General features: G+C 37.1%; 4 protein-coding genes across 4 annotated transcripts in view; 1 reads left to right on the top strand and 3 right to left on the bottom strand.

Annotated features, from left to right (window-relative positions):
- Window positions 1-151: 151 nt before the first annotated feature.
- Window positions 152-2,823, bottom strand: LOC131474964 (heme-binding protein 2-like). The gene is made up of 7 exons (XM_058652704.1): window positions 2,738-2,823; window positions 2,170-2,229; window positions 1,904-1,958; window positions 1,716-1,818; window positions 741-868; window positions 474-616; window positions 152-383 (listed from the first exon to the last, which is right to left on the bottom strand). Coding segments are annotated over exons 1-7 (600 nt in total). The 5' UTR covers window positions 2,740-2,823; the 3' UTR covers window positions 152-274.
- A 3,904-nt stretch (window positions 2,824-6,727) lies between these two features.
- LOC131475676 (heme-binding protein 2-like) lies at window positions 6,728-8,381 on the bottom strand. Its single transcript, XM_058653942.1, has 7 exons — window positions 8,324-8,381; window positions 8,144-8,203; window positions 7,950-8,004; window positions 7,742-7,853; window positions 7,334-7,464; window positions 7,037-7,206; window positions 6,728-6,932 (listed from the first exon to the last, which is right to left on the bottom strand). Coding segments are annotated over exons 1-7 (609 nt in total). The 5' UTR covers window positions 8,326-8,381; the 3' UTR covers window positions 6,728-6,853.
- A 1,497-nt stretch (window positions 8,382-9,878) lies between these two features.
- Window positions 9,879-11,526, top strand: LOC131475867 (heme-binding protein 2-like). Its single transcript, XM_058654222.1, has 7 exons — window positions 9,879-9,971; window positions 10,090-10,149; window positions 10,304-10,358; window positions 10,455-10,566; window positions 10,844-10,974; window positions 11,102-11,271; window positions 11,376-11,526. Coding segments are annotated over exons 1-7 (603 nt in total). The 5' UTR covers window positions 9,879-9,969; the 3' UTR covers window positions 11,449-11,526.
- A 3,517-nt stretch (window positions 11,527-15,043) lies between these two features.
- The window catches only part of LOC131475687 (heme-binding protein 1-like), a 1,982-nt gene continuing 1,672 nt past the window's right edge, over window positions 15,044-15,353 (bottom strand). Inside the window, exon 7 of the mRNA XM_058653955.1 lies at window positions 15,044-15,332. Within this exon, the coding sequence (XP_058509938.1) occupies window positions 15,260-15,332 (73 nt within the window). The 3' untranslated portion in view covers window positions 15,044-15,259. The remainder of the gene's footprint in view (window positions 15,333-15,353) is intronic.

The raw sequence follows: 15,353 nt of genomic DNA, 5'->3' as shown, positions 1-15,353 counted from the left end.
AAGATTCTTCTGTTCCTTATGGCCTTGTAATCATGTCAGTGTGGTCTTGTTGAAGTAATGACATCTATTGGTATGGTTGAATTATATCAGTCTAAAGTAGACTTTATCCAACCCAGCTGCTTTAGGATCAGTCAAGAACAACAGGAACACATGGAGGCAACCGACTTTAATGAATATAACATAAATCCAACCAAGGTGATTTATGGCCTTCATTTCACCAGAGTATTTCAATCATAACGAAACAAATATGCCAAAGTCAGTTGTATTTAAGCCATCAAGGGCATAAAAGGGGCATTTCCTCACTGCTCCATTCCCCACTGGTGTCAGCCGGGTTCCGAGGAATATGAAACCACACCTCATCTCTCCAAGAAGAAGAGAGGGGACTGCAAGAAACACAAAGACATTAAATCACTAAATATATTTAAGTGTTTTATGAAAAAAAGGAGATAAAAGATTAATGTTGATTTGCTTACTTGTAATACACAGCGTAGTGGACCTCGCGATTATAATTGGCTGCGTCAAGAACTGATTGATACATGGTCATGTTGACATCGGTGTTGTTGGGCAATGAATGTAGCACAAACATTGTCATGGGTGCTGTGTCAGTGAGGGACACCTGCAAGTCAACTTAAGTTATCTTCCGAGCTCATGGTAGATGCCACACAATCAGTTCACATATGATGGAAATTATGATCAAATGAAGATAAATGTGTCCCTGCCATTTTTGTGCCATAGCTTACCAAATCATCAGTAGGAGTGGGAGAGAAAGGTACAGTTGGCAGCAAGAAACTCCAGTAGACTGTTTTTTCCAGAGAACTGTTGTTAGGGACCGTCACAATCAAAGGAGGTGTTATGTCAAATGTTGTTCCTAAAGAAAGACATTGAGACCACACAACTGATGTTTAGACATTAGGATCATCTCTATAGAACTAAGCTACCAGGCTTTTAACCAGGGTAAATAGATTCAAATACATAATTCTGGCTTTAGCCTCTTTACACTGGATCCCTGTACATGTTTGACCTTTAGAACATTTTAGAATTTATTTTAAGGCTCTTTTAATTACCTACAAGGCTCTTAATGGTCTGGCTCCTACATATATTGCAGAACTTTTATCCTCATATGTCCCTGTACGCACATTGAGATTCTCTGACAGAAGACTCTTATTTTATTGTATCGCCTTTTCTGATTTATGCCCATTTGAAATTTGTGTTTTACTTTTATTCCTTTAATTTGTTTATATTTTTATTTATTATTTTTTATTATTCTCCTTTTAGTTTTGTGCTTTTACCTGATTTTACTGGGTTTCCACGTGTGTTTATTAGCTCTCTTTTTATTTGTGATGCACTTCTATATAAATAAATACATTATTATGATTATTATTGTGACTAGATCATGCACTAATACAACCAAAGCACCAGTGCTTTCTGAAAATGATACTTTTAAAGTGTAATGTTTTTTTCAGCATTTGTAATGAGGACACTCATAGACATAATGCATTCCCTAGGCCCTTACCCTAACCTTAACCATCACAACTAAGTACCTAACCTTTATCCTAACCCTAAAACCAGGTCTTAGCCCTCCAAAAACCCTTTGAAGGGGTGATACAAAGTGAGGAACAGCCAAAATGTCCTCACTCCCTTAGGTTTATAGGTGTTTAGGTCCTCACAAAGATATCCATACAAGAACATACACACACACACACACACACACGAACCATGAATGTTGGAACCGTTGAAATACCCAAATAAACGTTGGAGTGCATCTTCAATGAACAGGGATGAAGTTGTAACCCAAGTTGCAGACTTGTATTCACGGACCTGCAGTACATGAGAAAATATGTTTAAAATTTTGTGAGCACTGAAAGTGAAAAAAAAGTTTTCTCTTTTGCCAAGAGACACTCACCTCATAGAAGTCAGTCTCACAAATGAGCTCATACATCCAGGTTCCAGTAGAATGTCTGTGAAATTATTTTGAAAAGGACACACAATGGCAGAGGTATATAATGTGATGAAGAATGAGCATCTGGGTCAGACTCATTCATTTATCCAACAATTTACCTCATTCGCTGATAAGTCATTTTTAGGCTTTAATTGGTTTGCCGGTTTGCAAATTTTGTAGCAATCTGCTTAATACATAGGACTAAATAAGATGAAATATGTGTTTCTTACCCTACATGGGCCTCAGCCGTCAGTGCCAGCAGACAGACAACAAGTCCTGAAATGTGTATCCTGGGGCACACACACATTTTCATGTTTTAATTTAGCAATAAAACGTACAAAGCAGATATGAGCCGTCGTTTGAAAACTGATTCAAGCTGAAAATAACATCAACATTTTGCCACATTTAGCTTAAAACTATGTTTAAGTACTAAGTGCTGTGAATTGTGACTTTTTCAACACATTTAGACCAATATTTATATATATTTATTTTTTATACATATATTAAATAGTTAAATCTAAATATTAAATGCTACACCTAAATGTTAAATATTAAATCTAAATGTCAAATCTAAATCTAAATGTTAAATCTAAAAATATTAAACTTAAATCTATATGTTAAGTCAAAATCTAAATTTTAATTTTAAATATAAATTCTGAATGTAAATGTTAATTCAAATTAGTACATTTAAATCTAAATGTTAAATCTAAATTTAAATGTTAAATATAACTACATATAAAAATGTTTTCAGCTTGAGCCAATTTACAAATGGCAATCAGGAAAATAAAATGTACTTACATCTTGACTGAGGATTGTGTTCAGCTGATCCAAGAACTGTGACTTCTCAGACTTTTCCAGCACAGCTATTTAATTTGTGGGTTAAAAAAGGCCACTCCCTGGGCCAATAACACAAAGTACACCATAGGCTGTCAAAGCCAATCAGAAGCCAATACAGAAAAATTATGAAATGGAAAATTATTTCACATTGTACACTCTTTACTTACCTTACCTACAGCGCTTGAACTAAACTTGTTTAAACATGGTTTAAACATCCTGGATGAGTTGGCTGATGCCTGAAGCCAGTGCAAACTACAAATATAATAATAAATAAAATAATATAGTTTTATTTTGATATATCAGTATAAAAATGTTTCTTAACCATATCTACTCTAAGGTACTTTTATCTTCTGACATGTATCTAACATCTGCTAATGGTCATGATCACGGTCACCTCATGTGTTGTGGAGAACCTTCTAGGGACATTTACTATTTTTATCTAATCTTTGTTTTAAATTAATTAAATAGAGAGAGGAATAAAAAAGGAAAATGAGCTGGGTTGAGAGGGAGAGGTGGAATATGAGGAAGTAGTTATTGGAAAGTAAAAACAGAAAGGAAGAAGGGTTTATGTCCTTATAAATGATTAAGTTTTGAAACCTTTAACAGACTTAAGTTAAAGGCAGAAAATGAACATGAAGCTGAAGTTGCTACCTGAACACCTTTTCAGATGTTTATAATACTGATGACTTGTGAAAAGCTGTGTTTAGCAAGGTCATCTTTCCTCTTTTATCTTCACATGCATTTGGCCAGGTCAGTATGCGGCCTCCCTGGGACTCTGTACACCCTCTTACACCCTAATTAAATTATAAATAATGGAAATAATATGCACAGATATTTAATCATAAACAGATTCAAAGATTCTGTTTATCTCCAAAGCTCTCATCTCTGATTGGACAATGTCTCCCACCCCCTGTAGGACACCATCACAGCACTGGGCAGCTCGCTCATGGACTGAAGCATCCTAAATGTCTGATGCAGTGTTGTCGCAAGTTGTTCCTCCCTGCAGCTGTTAACGTCAACAAACACTGCTCTCAGTAGACCACACATAACAGGTTACTCATCCCATATGCAATGAATATACATATATACAGTTGAAACTAGGAGTTTACATACACTATATAAAAAGACACATATGCTTTTTTTCTCACTGTCTGACATGAAATGAGACAATCACTTTTCTTGTTTTAGGTCCGTTAGGATTACCAAAATGATTTCTATTTGCTAAATGTCAGAATAGTGAGAGAAGGATTTTTTTAGCCAATTTTTTATTACTTGCACAAGTATAATTGTTTGAACAGATGAACGTGGCATCTTCAGGCATCTGGAAATTGCACCCAAGGATGAACCAGACTTGTGCAAGTCCACAATTCTCTTCCTGATATCTTGGCTGATTTCTTTTGACTTTCCCATGATGTTACACAAAGAAGCAGTGTGTTTCAGGTGTGCCTTAAAATACATCCACAGGTGTGTCTCTAATTAACTCAAATGTTGTCAGAAGCTTCCAAAGACAAGACATCTTCATTTGGGCTTTCCCAAATTGTGTAAAGGCATAATAATCATAGTATATGTATATAAACTTCTGACTTTGAAGAAAGTAATAAAAAAATGTCTAAAAAAAATCCTTCTCTCATTATTCTGGCATTTAGCAAATAGAAATAATTTTGGTAATCTAATGGACCTAAAACAGGAAAAGTGATTGTCTCATTTCATGTCAGACAGTGAGAAAAAAAGCATATGTGTCTTTTTATATAGTGTATGTAAACTTCTGGTTTCAACTGTATATATATATAACATACTTTACATAGGTGCAATATACACTACCAGTCAAAAGTTTGGACCCACATTTCCATATACTTGAATGAGGAGGTGTGTCCAAACTTTTGACTGGTTGTGTACATACACAAAATCGTATGTTCATATCCTTGTTCATACTGTAAATATCAAGCCCATACTGTATATATTATGGAAACTGTCTATAATGTTCATCCTATTTTTACTTTTTCTAATCGTATTGTTAGTATCTTTCTTCATTGTACTTTCTTGGGAAGCATGTTTGTTATTTATTGTCTTCATCTTTAGCCTACTGTCTTTGCTGCTGTGACAGCTTATCTTATCTTATCTTATCTTACAGATGTTCCACTCACAAGTGCCCCCCACAGTTGCCAAGTGTAATTGCACACGCCTCCAGGAATATTACTTATCTCACACAGTTGTAGTCTTTTGTCACATAAAGAAGAAGTCAGGAAAACAGTTCTGCGTCGTCTCCACGCTGTAGCTACGGGAAGTTTGTAAGTTTGGCAATAGCAGTGTGGACTCATTGAGAACACGTCATTTTCACCACAGAGAAAGTGGTCACGTTTAGAGGTGAGCTCATAGAAGCTATGGATGCCAGGTCTATGCTGAATATTTTCTCATATTGTCTTTTTCATGGTTTTATCACAGCAGCTGCAGTACAGACACTTTGTTTACTGACAGCTTGGTCACCTGGGTGAAGGTGGTCATTCCAAGCTGCTGTGTTTGGAAAATAAGGCATAGATATCCTGATTCTCCTCATGTAGAAAGAAATAAAACTCTTATAGCCAGAAAATGTATATAATTAATTTCATTTTATATTGTTGTTCCATACATTTATTTATTTATTTATACATTACAAGCAAACACTGTAACCTCATACAGTAAATACAGTAAGCTTTTTTTTAACATGTTCTTACTTTGTGCTATTTAGCACAATTGTTTTACCAATATTTATTTGCACGTCTGGGACATTGAACGGTTTAAACTTTCCATTGTTATGGATATTAACTTCTTTTCAATAAGTTAAAAGTTAAGCATCCTAAATGTCTGATGGAGTGTTGTCGCAAGTCGTTCCTCCCTGCAGCTGTTAACGTCAACAAACACTGCTCTCAGTAGACCACACATAACAGGTTACTCATCCCATATACAATGAATATACATATATACAGTTGAAACTAGGAGTTTACATACACTATATAAAAAGACACATATGCTTTTTTTTCTCACTGTCTGACATGAAATGAGACAATCACTTTTCCTGTTTTAGGTCAGTTAGGATTACCAAAATGATTTGAAAGAAGGCCTTCCTGTGAGGAGTTCACATGTTCTCCCTGTGTGCGTGTGGATTTTCTCCTGGTTCTCTGATTTCCTCCCATAGTCCAAAAACATCCAAACATCCAAAAAAACATCCATCTTCTACCCCTTTACCCTCATATGAGGGTCGGTGGGTCGGTTTTTCATGGCCCCCCTGAATTGAAATACTATTGAGAACCTGATAATATTTATTTATTTATCTGTATAAACCACTGTATGATTTGTCCCACCCTGCCTCTCACACGCCCCCTGACACCTCTCTGCGTCCCCCCCAGGAGGGCCGACCCCACTATTTGAGAAGTACTGCATTAACAAAAGCATTCATAACACTAAATGCTCAAAATTTAGTTTTGACAATGCTCAATACTTATAATTTCATTTTTTACCCCTTAATCATTTAGATTTCCCACAGTTGAAGGTGCATGGATAAAATAGAGCAGAACAAAACCTAACTTCTGGTTCTGATCACACATGGATTAAAATCTAAATCTAGAAGTGCAAATGTTCACAGAATACAGAGCAAACAAATATCCAATTCACCAGGGAAGATGTCCATATTTCTGTGTTTTTCAAACCCAGCAACACACTTAGACACAAATAATGTACAACTCCCACCCAGATGCTTGGAAAGGGATTATGACATTTATTCATAAAATAGTCACTTGTTTATTGTCACCAGTTGTTTTTGCTTTGGATTGAAATGTCTCCTCTTTCAAAAGGAAAACTCACTAAAATCTGTTTACACTGTGTTGTCTTTGTCGGAATGTATCTATTACCAGACCAGGTGCTTTAGACACATTTAAGGATCAGTCACGAACATCAAACACAAATCCATCAAACAAGGTGGTTTAAAGTCTTCATTGTTTATACTTTTCAAGAAACTCATATCATGGTTAATGAAAGAGAGACACGAAAGACCAGCTACATTTTTGTATTTACGTGGTCAATGCCCAGAGAACAATATTCCACTTAAAAAGATGGTAGTCCAAACGGGTTCATAGGAGCAAGAAACCACAGCTCATTTGCCCCTTGAGAAGATGTGAGAGGACTGCAAGAAATGCACACAAACATTAACTCAGTAAATATTCATGTTTTCATGGTAAGAGTGAATTTCTCTGATCATCACTAAGAAAATGAAGTTGGTGTGCTTACTTGAAGAATGCAGCATAGAATTCCTGTGTCTCAAATGCACCAACTGAGTCAACGATTGATTGAAGAGCGAAGTCGTCACTGATCATTTTTTCAATGTCAAACATGTTGTTGTTGTTGAACATCGAACTTAGCGCTAACACTGTCATGGTGGTTGTGTCAGTGAGGAACAGCTGTAAATCAACATTAGTTATCTACAGAGCTCATGGTCGATGCCACACAATCAGTTCACACATGAAGGAAATTATGATCAGATGAAGGTCATGAAGGTGTTCTTGCCATTTTTGTGCTATAGCTTACCGAATCATCATGAGGAGCGGGAGGTTGTGAAAATAAAGACGGCAGCAAGAAACTCCACATGATTTCACTTTCCAGAGAACTGTTGTCAGGTATTGTCATAATCAGAGGAGATACCATGTCAAATGTTGTTCCTAAAGGTAGACAATTAGGAAAACACAAGACATTTAACAAACCACATAACACATCAAATGCACTCAGAAAGCCTAACAAATCATATACTGTATAATATGCACAGTCTTTATGACTTGAACATCCACGGATGAAACCAAAGTACCAGTGTTTTTTACCAAAGTAATAAACATTTTCTTTTTAAAGCAAACGTGAATTTTAGATAAGATTAGACTTTAGCAACTGGAACAAGTAGCAATTAAATGACTTTATTTTTGGAGAATGAACAATTATACAAACCATCAGCGTTGGCACCGTTAAAATACTCCATTAATTTTTGGACTGAGTCATCGAAATCACCGAACATGGATGAATTAGTTGAAACCCAAGTTGCAGGATTGTACTGACGGACCTGCAGGACATAAGCAAATATGTTGAAGTGGGATTTGAGATGTTTGTGACCCCTGAATGGTGAAAAAGGTTTTCTCTTTTGCCAAGAGACACTCACTTCATAATTGTCATTTGTAGAAAGCAGATCATACATCCAATTTTGAGCAGGGTCTCTGTGAAATGATTAATAAAAAGGTATGAGACATTTTAAGGTGAAGTCATTTTCTAATGGCCACCATCTCCAACTTTGCAAGTTCTGTAGCAATCTACTTAATGAATGAGAAAAAGTAAGATTAAATTTGGGTTTCTTACACTTCTTGGGCCTCAGCTGTCAGTGCCAGCAAAAAGACAACAAGTCCTGAAACGTATATCCTGCGACACACACATAGAGTTTTCATTTAGCAATAAGACGTAACAAGTAGATTTAGTTCATTTACTGAGACAGGAGAATCCTCACAAAAGAATTATACTTGAATTATAGCATGTACTTACATCTTGACTGAGGATTGTGTTTGGTGAATCCAAAAGTGTGAATTTCCAGAGTGGTCCAACACAGCTATTTATTCCATTGGTGGCTGTTTGTAGGAAAACAGACCACTCCCTGAGCCAATAACACAAATCACAGCATGCGCTGTCAAAGCCAATAGGAAGCCAACAAAGAAAAACAGAAAAAAGTTAAAAAACAAACAAACATTGTCATCTACGTTGTTTAATAAATATTTGTTTACAGTGTTTGTAGACTTAACTGCTCTGCTAAACAAGTCAGTTCAACCGTAAAACAGCAAGTAAAACGTGACACAAGTGACTCAGAACAACAGAGGTAGAATTATTTCATTAACTTTTACTAATATCAAATAAAGTCACTCGGCAGAATAAGTCATTTTTTTCTTTATGCTTGTGCACATATAGATGTGAGAAGAACTTTAATGTGATCAACATGCAATCCTTAAAAATAATTGAAACAGATATTAACAGATATCATTTATCCTTATTATGTCCCACTTACTCATAGCTACTGGTTTTTGTTTTGTTTTTTAACCACAGTACAATGTTTTTATGCCATGTCTCTATGAGGATGTTCTTTCAGAGAAATGGTTTTAGGCTTCCGTTCATTTTTGAAAACAGTTACTCTTAAAGTTTGTCAATGTACCTTAAATATATGTGACCTGCTGCTAATAAAGCAGTTTATATACTCTTTTATCCCCTCACTTGCACTATATGTGAACTGCTCTGTTTTTGATTTTAACTTAACTTATCACTAAAGTGGACGCAGTGCAAAAATAGAGTTCACATGGACAATCAAAGACAGATCAGTGTCAATATGTTTACAATTTCCTCCCCTTACCTGCAACATTTAAACTGAGCTAATACTGGGTTAGTGTGCTGAAGCCTAAAGCCAGTGTAAACAACAATAAATCGTATTATCAATATCAATATCAAAAACCTGCCTGGATTATTACAAACCAGGAGTGAACACACGTGGGCAGCAATATCTGTGCCCAGGGAGCAATGGGGATTGGGGATCCTAAAACCAAGTCTAAATGCTCAACAGAACATCAGCCAACATGTCCTCACATTCCCAAAATGTCCTATTTCCCTATAGTTCATTGTATGGCCCTCACAAAGTTACACACACACACACACACACACACACACACACACACACATACTAGCCTACTTGCTTTAGTGGAGATCAAAGTAAGTAAATGTTGCTGTTGTAAACATAATATATGCACAAGCATAAAGAAAAAAATGACTTATTCTGCCGAGTGACTTTATTTGATATTAGTAAAAGTTAATGAAATAATTCTACCTCTGTTGTTCTGAGTCACTTGTGTCACGTTTTACTTGCTGTTTTACGGTTGAACTGACTTGTTCAGCAGAGCAGTTAAGTCTACAAACACTGTAAACAAATATTTATTAAACAACATAGATGACAATGTTTGTTTTTTTTAAACTTTTTTCTGTTTTTCTTTGTTGGCTTCTTATTGGCTTTGACAGCCCATGCTGTGATTTGTGTTATTGGCTTAGGGAGTGGTCTGTTTTCCTACAAACAGCCACCAATGGAATAAATAGCTGTGTTGGACCACTCTGGAAATTCACACTTTTGGATTCACCAAACACAATCCTCAGTCAAGATGTAAGTACATGCAATAATTCAAGTATAATTCTTTTGTGAGGATTCACTTGTCTCGGTAAATGAACTAAATCTACTTGTTACGTCTTATTGCTAAATGAAAACTATGTGTGTGTCCCAGGATATACGTTTCAGGACTTGTTGTCTTTCTGCTGGCACTGACAGCTGAGGCCCAAGAAGTGTAAGAAACCCAAAATTAATCTTACTTTTCCTCATTTATTAAGTAGATTGCTACAGAACTTGCAAAGTTGGAGATGGTTTAAAATACAAGTGTGGCCATTAGAAAATGACTTCACCTTAAAACATCTCATACCTTTTTATTAATCATTTCACAGAGACCCTGCTCAAAATTGGATGTATGATCTGCTTTCTACAAATGACAATTATGAGGTGAGTGTCTCTTGGCAAAAGAGAAAACTTTTTTCACCATTCAGGGGTCACAAACTTCCCAAATCCCACTTCAACATATTTGCTTATGTCCTGCAGGTCCGTCAGTACAATCCTGCAACTTGGGTTTCAACTAATTCATCCATGTTCGGTGATTTCGATGACTCGGTCCAAAAATTAATGGAGTATTTCAACGGTGCCAACGCTGATGGTTTGTATAATTGTTCATTCTCCAAAAATAAAGTCATTTAATTGCTACTTGTTCCAGTTGCTAAAGTCTAATCTAATCTAAAATTCACGTTTGCTTTAAAAAGAAAATGTTTATTACTTTGGTAAAAAACACTGGTACTTTGGTTTCATCCGTGGATGTTCAAGTCATAAAGACTGTGCATCTTATACAGTATATGATTTGTTAGGCTTTGTGAGTGCATTTGATGTGTTATGTGGTTTGTTAAATGTCTTGTGTTTTCCTGATTGTCTACCTTTAGGAACAACATTTGACATGGTATCTCCTCTGATTATGACAATACCTGACAACAGTTCTCTGGAAAGTGAAATCATGTGGAGTTTCTTGCTGCCGTCTTTATTTTCACAACCTCCCGCTCCTCATGATGATTCGGTAAGCTATTGCACAACAATGGCAAGAACACCTTCATGTCCTTCATTTGATCATAATTTCCTTCATGTGTGAACTGTTTCTGTGGCATCGACCATGAGCTCTGTAGATAACTAATGTTGATTTACAGCTGTTCCTCACTGACACCACCACCATGACAGTGTTAGCGCTAAGTTCCATGTTCAACAACAACAACATGTTTGACATTGAAAAAATGATCAGTGACGACTTCGCTCTTCAATCAATCGCTGACTCAGTTGGTGCATTTGAGACACAGGAATTCTATGCTGCATTCTTCAAGTAAGCAAACCAACTTCATTTTCTTAGTGATGATCAGAGAAATTCACTTTTACCATGAAAACATGAATATTTACTGAGTTAATTTTTGTGTGCATTTCTTGCAGTCCACTCACATCTTCTCAAGGGGCAAATGAGCTGTGGTTTCTTGCTCCTATGAACCCGTTTGGACTACCTTGAAAAGTATAAGCAATGAAGACTTTAACCCACCTTGTTTGATGGATTTGTGTTGCATTCAATAAAGTTTATCTCAGCACATTTCTGTTGGTGTTCTTGACTGATCCTGAAATGTGTCTAAAGCACCTGATCTGGTAATAGATACATTCTGACAAAGACAACACAGTCTAGACCATCTAGTCTGGTCACCTGCTATTGCATTCATGGTGTCCAAATACACATTCATGATAACATATCTTGATATCATGATAAATATATATATATATATATATAGAGGTGCTGAACCAAGAAAGTTTTTGAAAAAAAATCCAAAAACAGCCCATAACCGGTTTAGCCTGGCTCCTGGAGGAGGTTTGTGCATCGCTGCCCCCTGCCCTTGGCAGGAGGCAAATATTTGTTGCAAGTCAAATATTTCTATATCTAAAACAACGTATGTTCTGTGGATTCAGTCATCTTAAGTTTAAATTCTACTATAGGTGTACTGCTGCACTTTGACTACAATTACCATTATTTACCTGTTATACAGTAGAGCAGCAGATGAGCGTGTTAGAGCATGTAAGTGGCAGTTTCCTCACAGCATTTGGACTACCAATGTTAAACATCCTGGACTCGGATGTTCAAGCCCTCAGGCTGGTGTATGAGTCACAATGTTGTTCACAAAAAAATATCTCACAACATTTATAATAGGGATTTTGCTTCATTTATAGAGCACTTTGTAAAATATACCTTACAGAATGCTTCACATTTCAGTAGAATAATTACAATTATCAATTATAAAAGGAAGGGATTCAAGGATTGATTTTAGTATAAGTTATGGTTTAGTATAAGTGTAAGAGCCATATAGAAATGGTGTTTATGATTATATATAGCCCATTGATTTTCAATTTTAAGGTCACGATTCAATTCTATTCTCAATCTTTTTTTTTTTTTATTTCTTGCAGATGGGTCTGTCATTTTTAGACTTGTCTAGTTTAGTCTAGGATCCTTGGTTTTTATGTCATGATTACTCATTATCTTTTTTATTCGAATTTTGATCGTCTATGGTGTGGAGTGATATGATGTCCATCATTTGCTCAAATATAAATAATTTATTAACAATATAAATGTAACAATAACCATTCAATTGGAAGCTAACTGTAAAAAGAAGAGAAGCCATAGAGAGTCATGTAGCTCTGTGTTGCTCTAATCTGTTAAGATCACCTGACCTCCAAGAACATTATCGTTAATGGAAGGAAACACCGGCTTGGTATTTAGTCACATGGTTCCAGTACGTTAATTAAATTCTTAAATTGTTTGTTTTCCACCACTGGATGATGCTACAAACATGCCTACAGTGCTAGTTATAGCTTTAGCACAAGTTGAATTGTGTGGAAGTCCTTATGATGCATGTGGAGATCCTGTGCTTTCTTTGCTACATGCACATCTTCTTTGTTCATCCATCAGGGTTGATGATGACCCTGGCATGTTTCAGTTTTGTGGGTCCTCTTAAACACAGCACAGGATTGTCTCCTGCTCTCACTGAGGACTGCACCTTCTTGGTCTATTCTTCTCCAGGCAGATCAGTCCTGGGCTAGATGTTCCCAGTGTCTGAGGTCAATCTCAAAGCTCTGCAAAGAAGACTTCCGAATATCCTTGTAGTGCTTTTTGGGTCCACCTTGTGCTCTTTTGCCATACTTCAGTTCACCAAAGAAGACTTTTTTGGCAATCTTGTGGATGGCATGATGGTCACATCGCCAGTGACCATCACAGTTTCCTCAGGCAGCTCAGGTGGAGGTGGTTCAGATTTCTGGCACGACACTGATAGACTGTCCAGGTCTCACACCCATACAGAAGGATTGGTATTACCACAGCTTCGTAGACCTTCAGTTTTGTCTCCTGTTGGATGCATTTCTTGCCCACACTGAGTCATGCAGGTGTCCAAAGGCTCCACGTGCACTACTTGGGTCTTGCTGGTTTTTGACACTAGCCATCATGCCATTGTGAAGTTTGAGCACTATGGTGATTAACTTGTCTGGACACCTGTACTTGGCCATGATCTTCCATAGACCTTCTCTGATGACTGTGTCAAATGCTTTTGTTAGGTCTACAGATGCAATATAGAGATCACCATTTTGTTCCTGGTATTTCTCCTGGAGCTGTCAGGCAGTAAATACCATGTCAGTGGTTCCGCGGTCTCTTCTGAAACCACACTGACTCTCCGGCAGCAGACCGTGGTCTAGGTGGGTAGTCAGATGGATTAAGAGGATCTTTGCCAGGATTTTGCCAGCAATAAACAATAGTGAGATGCCTCTGTGGTTGTCACAGACCTGCTGATTTCCTTTCCTTTTGTAGAGGTGGATAATAATGGCATCTTTAAACCCCTGGGGAACAGCTTCTAAGATCCACATGGATTAGAAGAAGTCAGTCAGTTTCTCAACTAGGCACTCCGGCCTTGTAGATATCTGCTAGGTTGGCATCAGACCCTGGAGCTTTACCAGATGAGAGGAGGGTTATGGCTTTCTTGGTTTCCTCAATTTAGGGTGGAGCAGCAAGGCAGTGATTTATTTCAATTTGAGGCAGTCTTGTAATTGTCTCCTCATTCATGCTGGATGGCTGATTGAGGACTGAATTAAAGTGCTTAGCCTACCTTGCAAGGATTTTAGCTTCTCTGTGAGGAGTGTTGTTCCATCTGCACTCAGGAGAGGTGAAGTTCCAGAGTGTTGTGGACCATAAACCTGCTTGAGTGCATCATAGAAGCATTTGATGTTTCTGCCGTCAGCATAGGATTGAATCTCTGCTGCTTTTGCGCACAGCCAGAAATCTTGCATAGCTCTGAGTCTCTCCTGGACAACCCTCCAGATGTTGAGAAAGGCAGCTTTATTTATTTGATCTTGAGCTGCTGTCCTTCAGGTACTCTTTATACAGACAATGTTATTTCACTGAAGAGTACTTGGATCTCTGCATCATTCTCATCAAACCAATCTTGATGTTTGCGTACAGGGACACCAATTGATTTAGAGAGCTGCAGAGTGCAGCACGGTCTTAAGGGCACATAACATGCACTGACACACCGTGGTTTTCTTGCATTTATACGGGTATTTGGACAGGAGTCAGACTTGGCGTCCTGCAAATGCACCAACATTTCTTCCCTGGTCTTTGACCTTGAAGTAGAAGGAGACAACGTATAAACTGCAGTCTCTGTCTCTGTGTGTTCAGCTTTTTAATTCATCTTTGATTATGAAAAAAATGGCCACCCCCCTGCATAAACTGAATGAAACTGTATGAATTATAAGTGTACAGTGTATCACTAATATGAGAAACAGGCTTGACTGTACCTGCAGATATACCTGCGTTGTGGAACAAATCAAATATACATTTGAATGAAAAAAAGGTGTTATATTGATAAAGCTCCATCTATCCAGCCATTTAGTGAGGTAGCATTTTCATTGCACCTGAAGCAGTGACTTTACAGTGTTGTGTAACATGTTTCAGACCAGCAGTTTTGTGACTGTGATATCAAGTACTTTACAGGCCTTATTTTGATTGCAAAGCCAGCTGCTTTGATACATTTATAATGAATCCATTGAAGTGGATCAGCCAAAAAAATCACAACAAGAAATGACCATTGAAAGGTAACTTTATTGGACAGGAAACCATCAAACAAACTGGTTTAAAATCATCATCACTGTGGTATATTTGGTCCATATGAAGTTATTTATTTGGGTTGTCACTGGAAGGTTATGTATAAGACACATAATGACTTGAAGCAGTAGTGAAACAAAAATCCCAGCTACCACAGCTGATCATTTATGTTGTACTTGCAGGACTCCCATGTTCAATCCTCACACACAGGCTCACCCATAACAAGAAACGCCACCTCATTGTACATGTTTCCTTCTGGCCCTGGCCTGAAATGAATGCACACAAAT

The sequence above is a fragment of the Solea solea genome, chromosome 16 (assembly GCF_958295425.1).
Source record: "Solea solea chromosome 16, fSolSol10.1, whole genome shotgun sequence".
NCBI lineage: Eukaryota > Metazoa > Chordata > Actinopteri > Pleuronectiformes > Soleidae > Solea > Solea solea.
This window is presented reverse-complemented; position numbering and strand designations above follow the sequence as displayed.

Bases quoted from the DNA above. Each gene is read 5' to 3' on its own strand.
- LOC131475676 (XM_058653942.1), bottom strand. The intron at 7,465-7,741 runs GTTTGTATAATT...GTCTACCTTTAG, and splicing joins TAACGGTGCCAACGCTGATG to GAACAACATTTGACATGGTA. The intron at 6,933-7,036 runs GTAAGCACACCA...CATTTCTTGCAG, and splicing joins TTCTATGCTGCATTCTTCAA to TCCTCTCACATCTTCTCAAG.
- LOC131475867 (XM_058654222.1), top strand. The intron at 10,567-10,843 runs GTTTGTATAATT...GTCTACCTTTAG, and splicing joins CAACGGTGCCAACGCTGATG to GAACAACATTTGACATGGTA. The intron at 11,272-11,375 runs GTAAGCAAACCA...CATTTCTTGCAG, and splicing joins TTCTATGCTGCATTCTTCAA to TCCACTCACATCTTCTCAAG.
- LOC131474964 (XM_058652704.1), bottom strand. The intron at 1,959-2,169 runs GTAAGAAACACA...ATAATTTCACAG, and splicing joins ACGGCTGAGGCCCATGTAGG to ACATTCTACTGGAACCTGGA. The intron at 617-740 runs GTAAGCTATGGC...GTTGACTTGCAG, and splicing joins CCACTCCTACTGATGATTTG to GTGTCCCTCACTGACACAGC.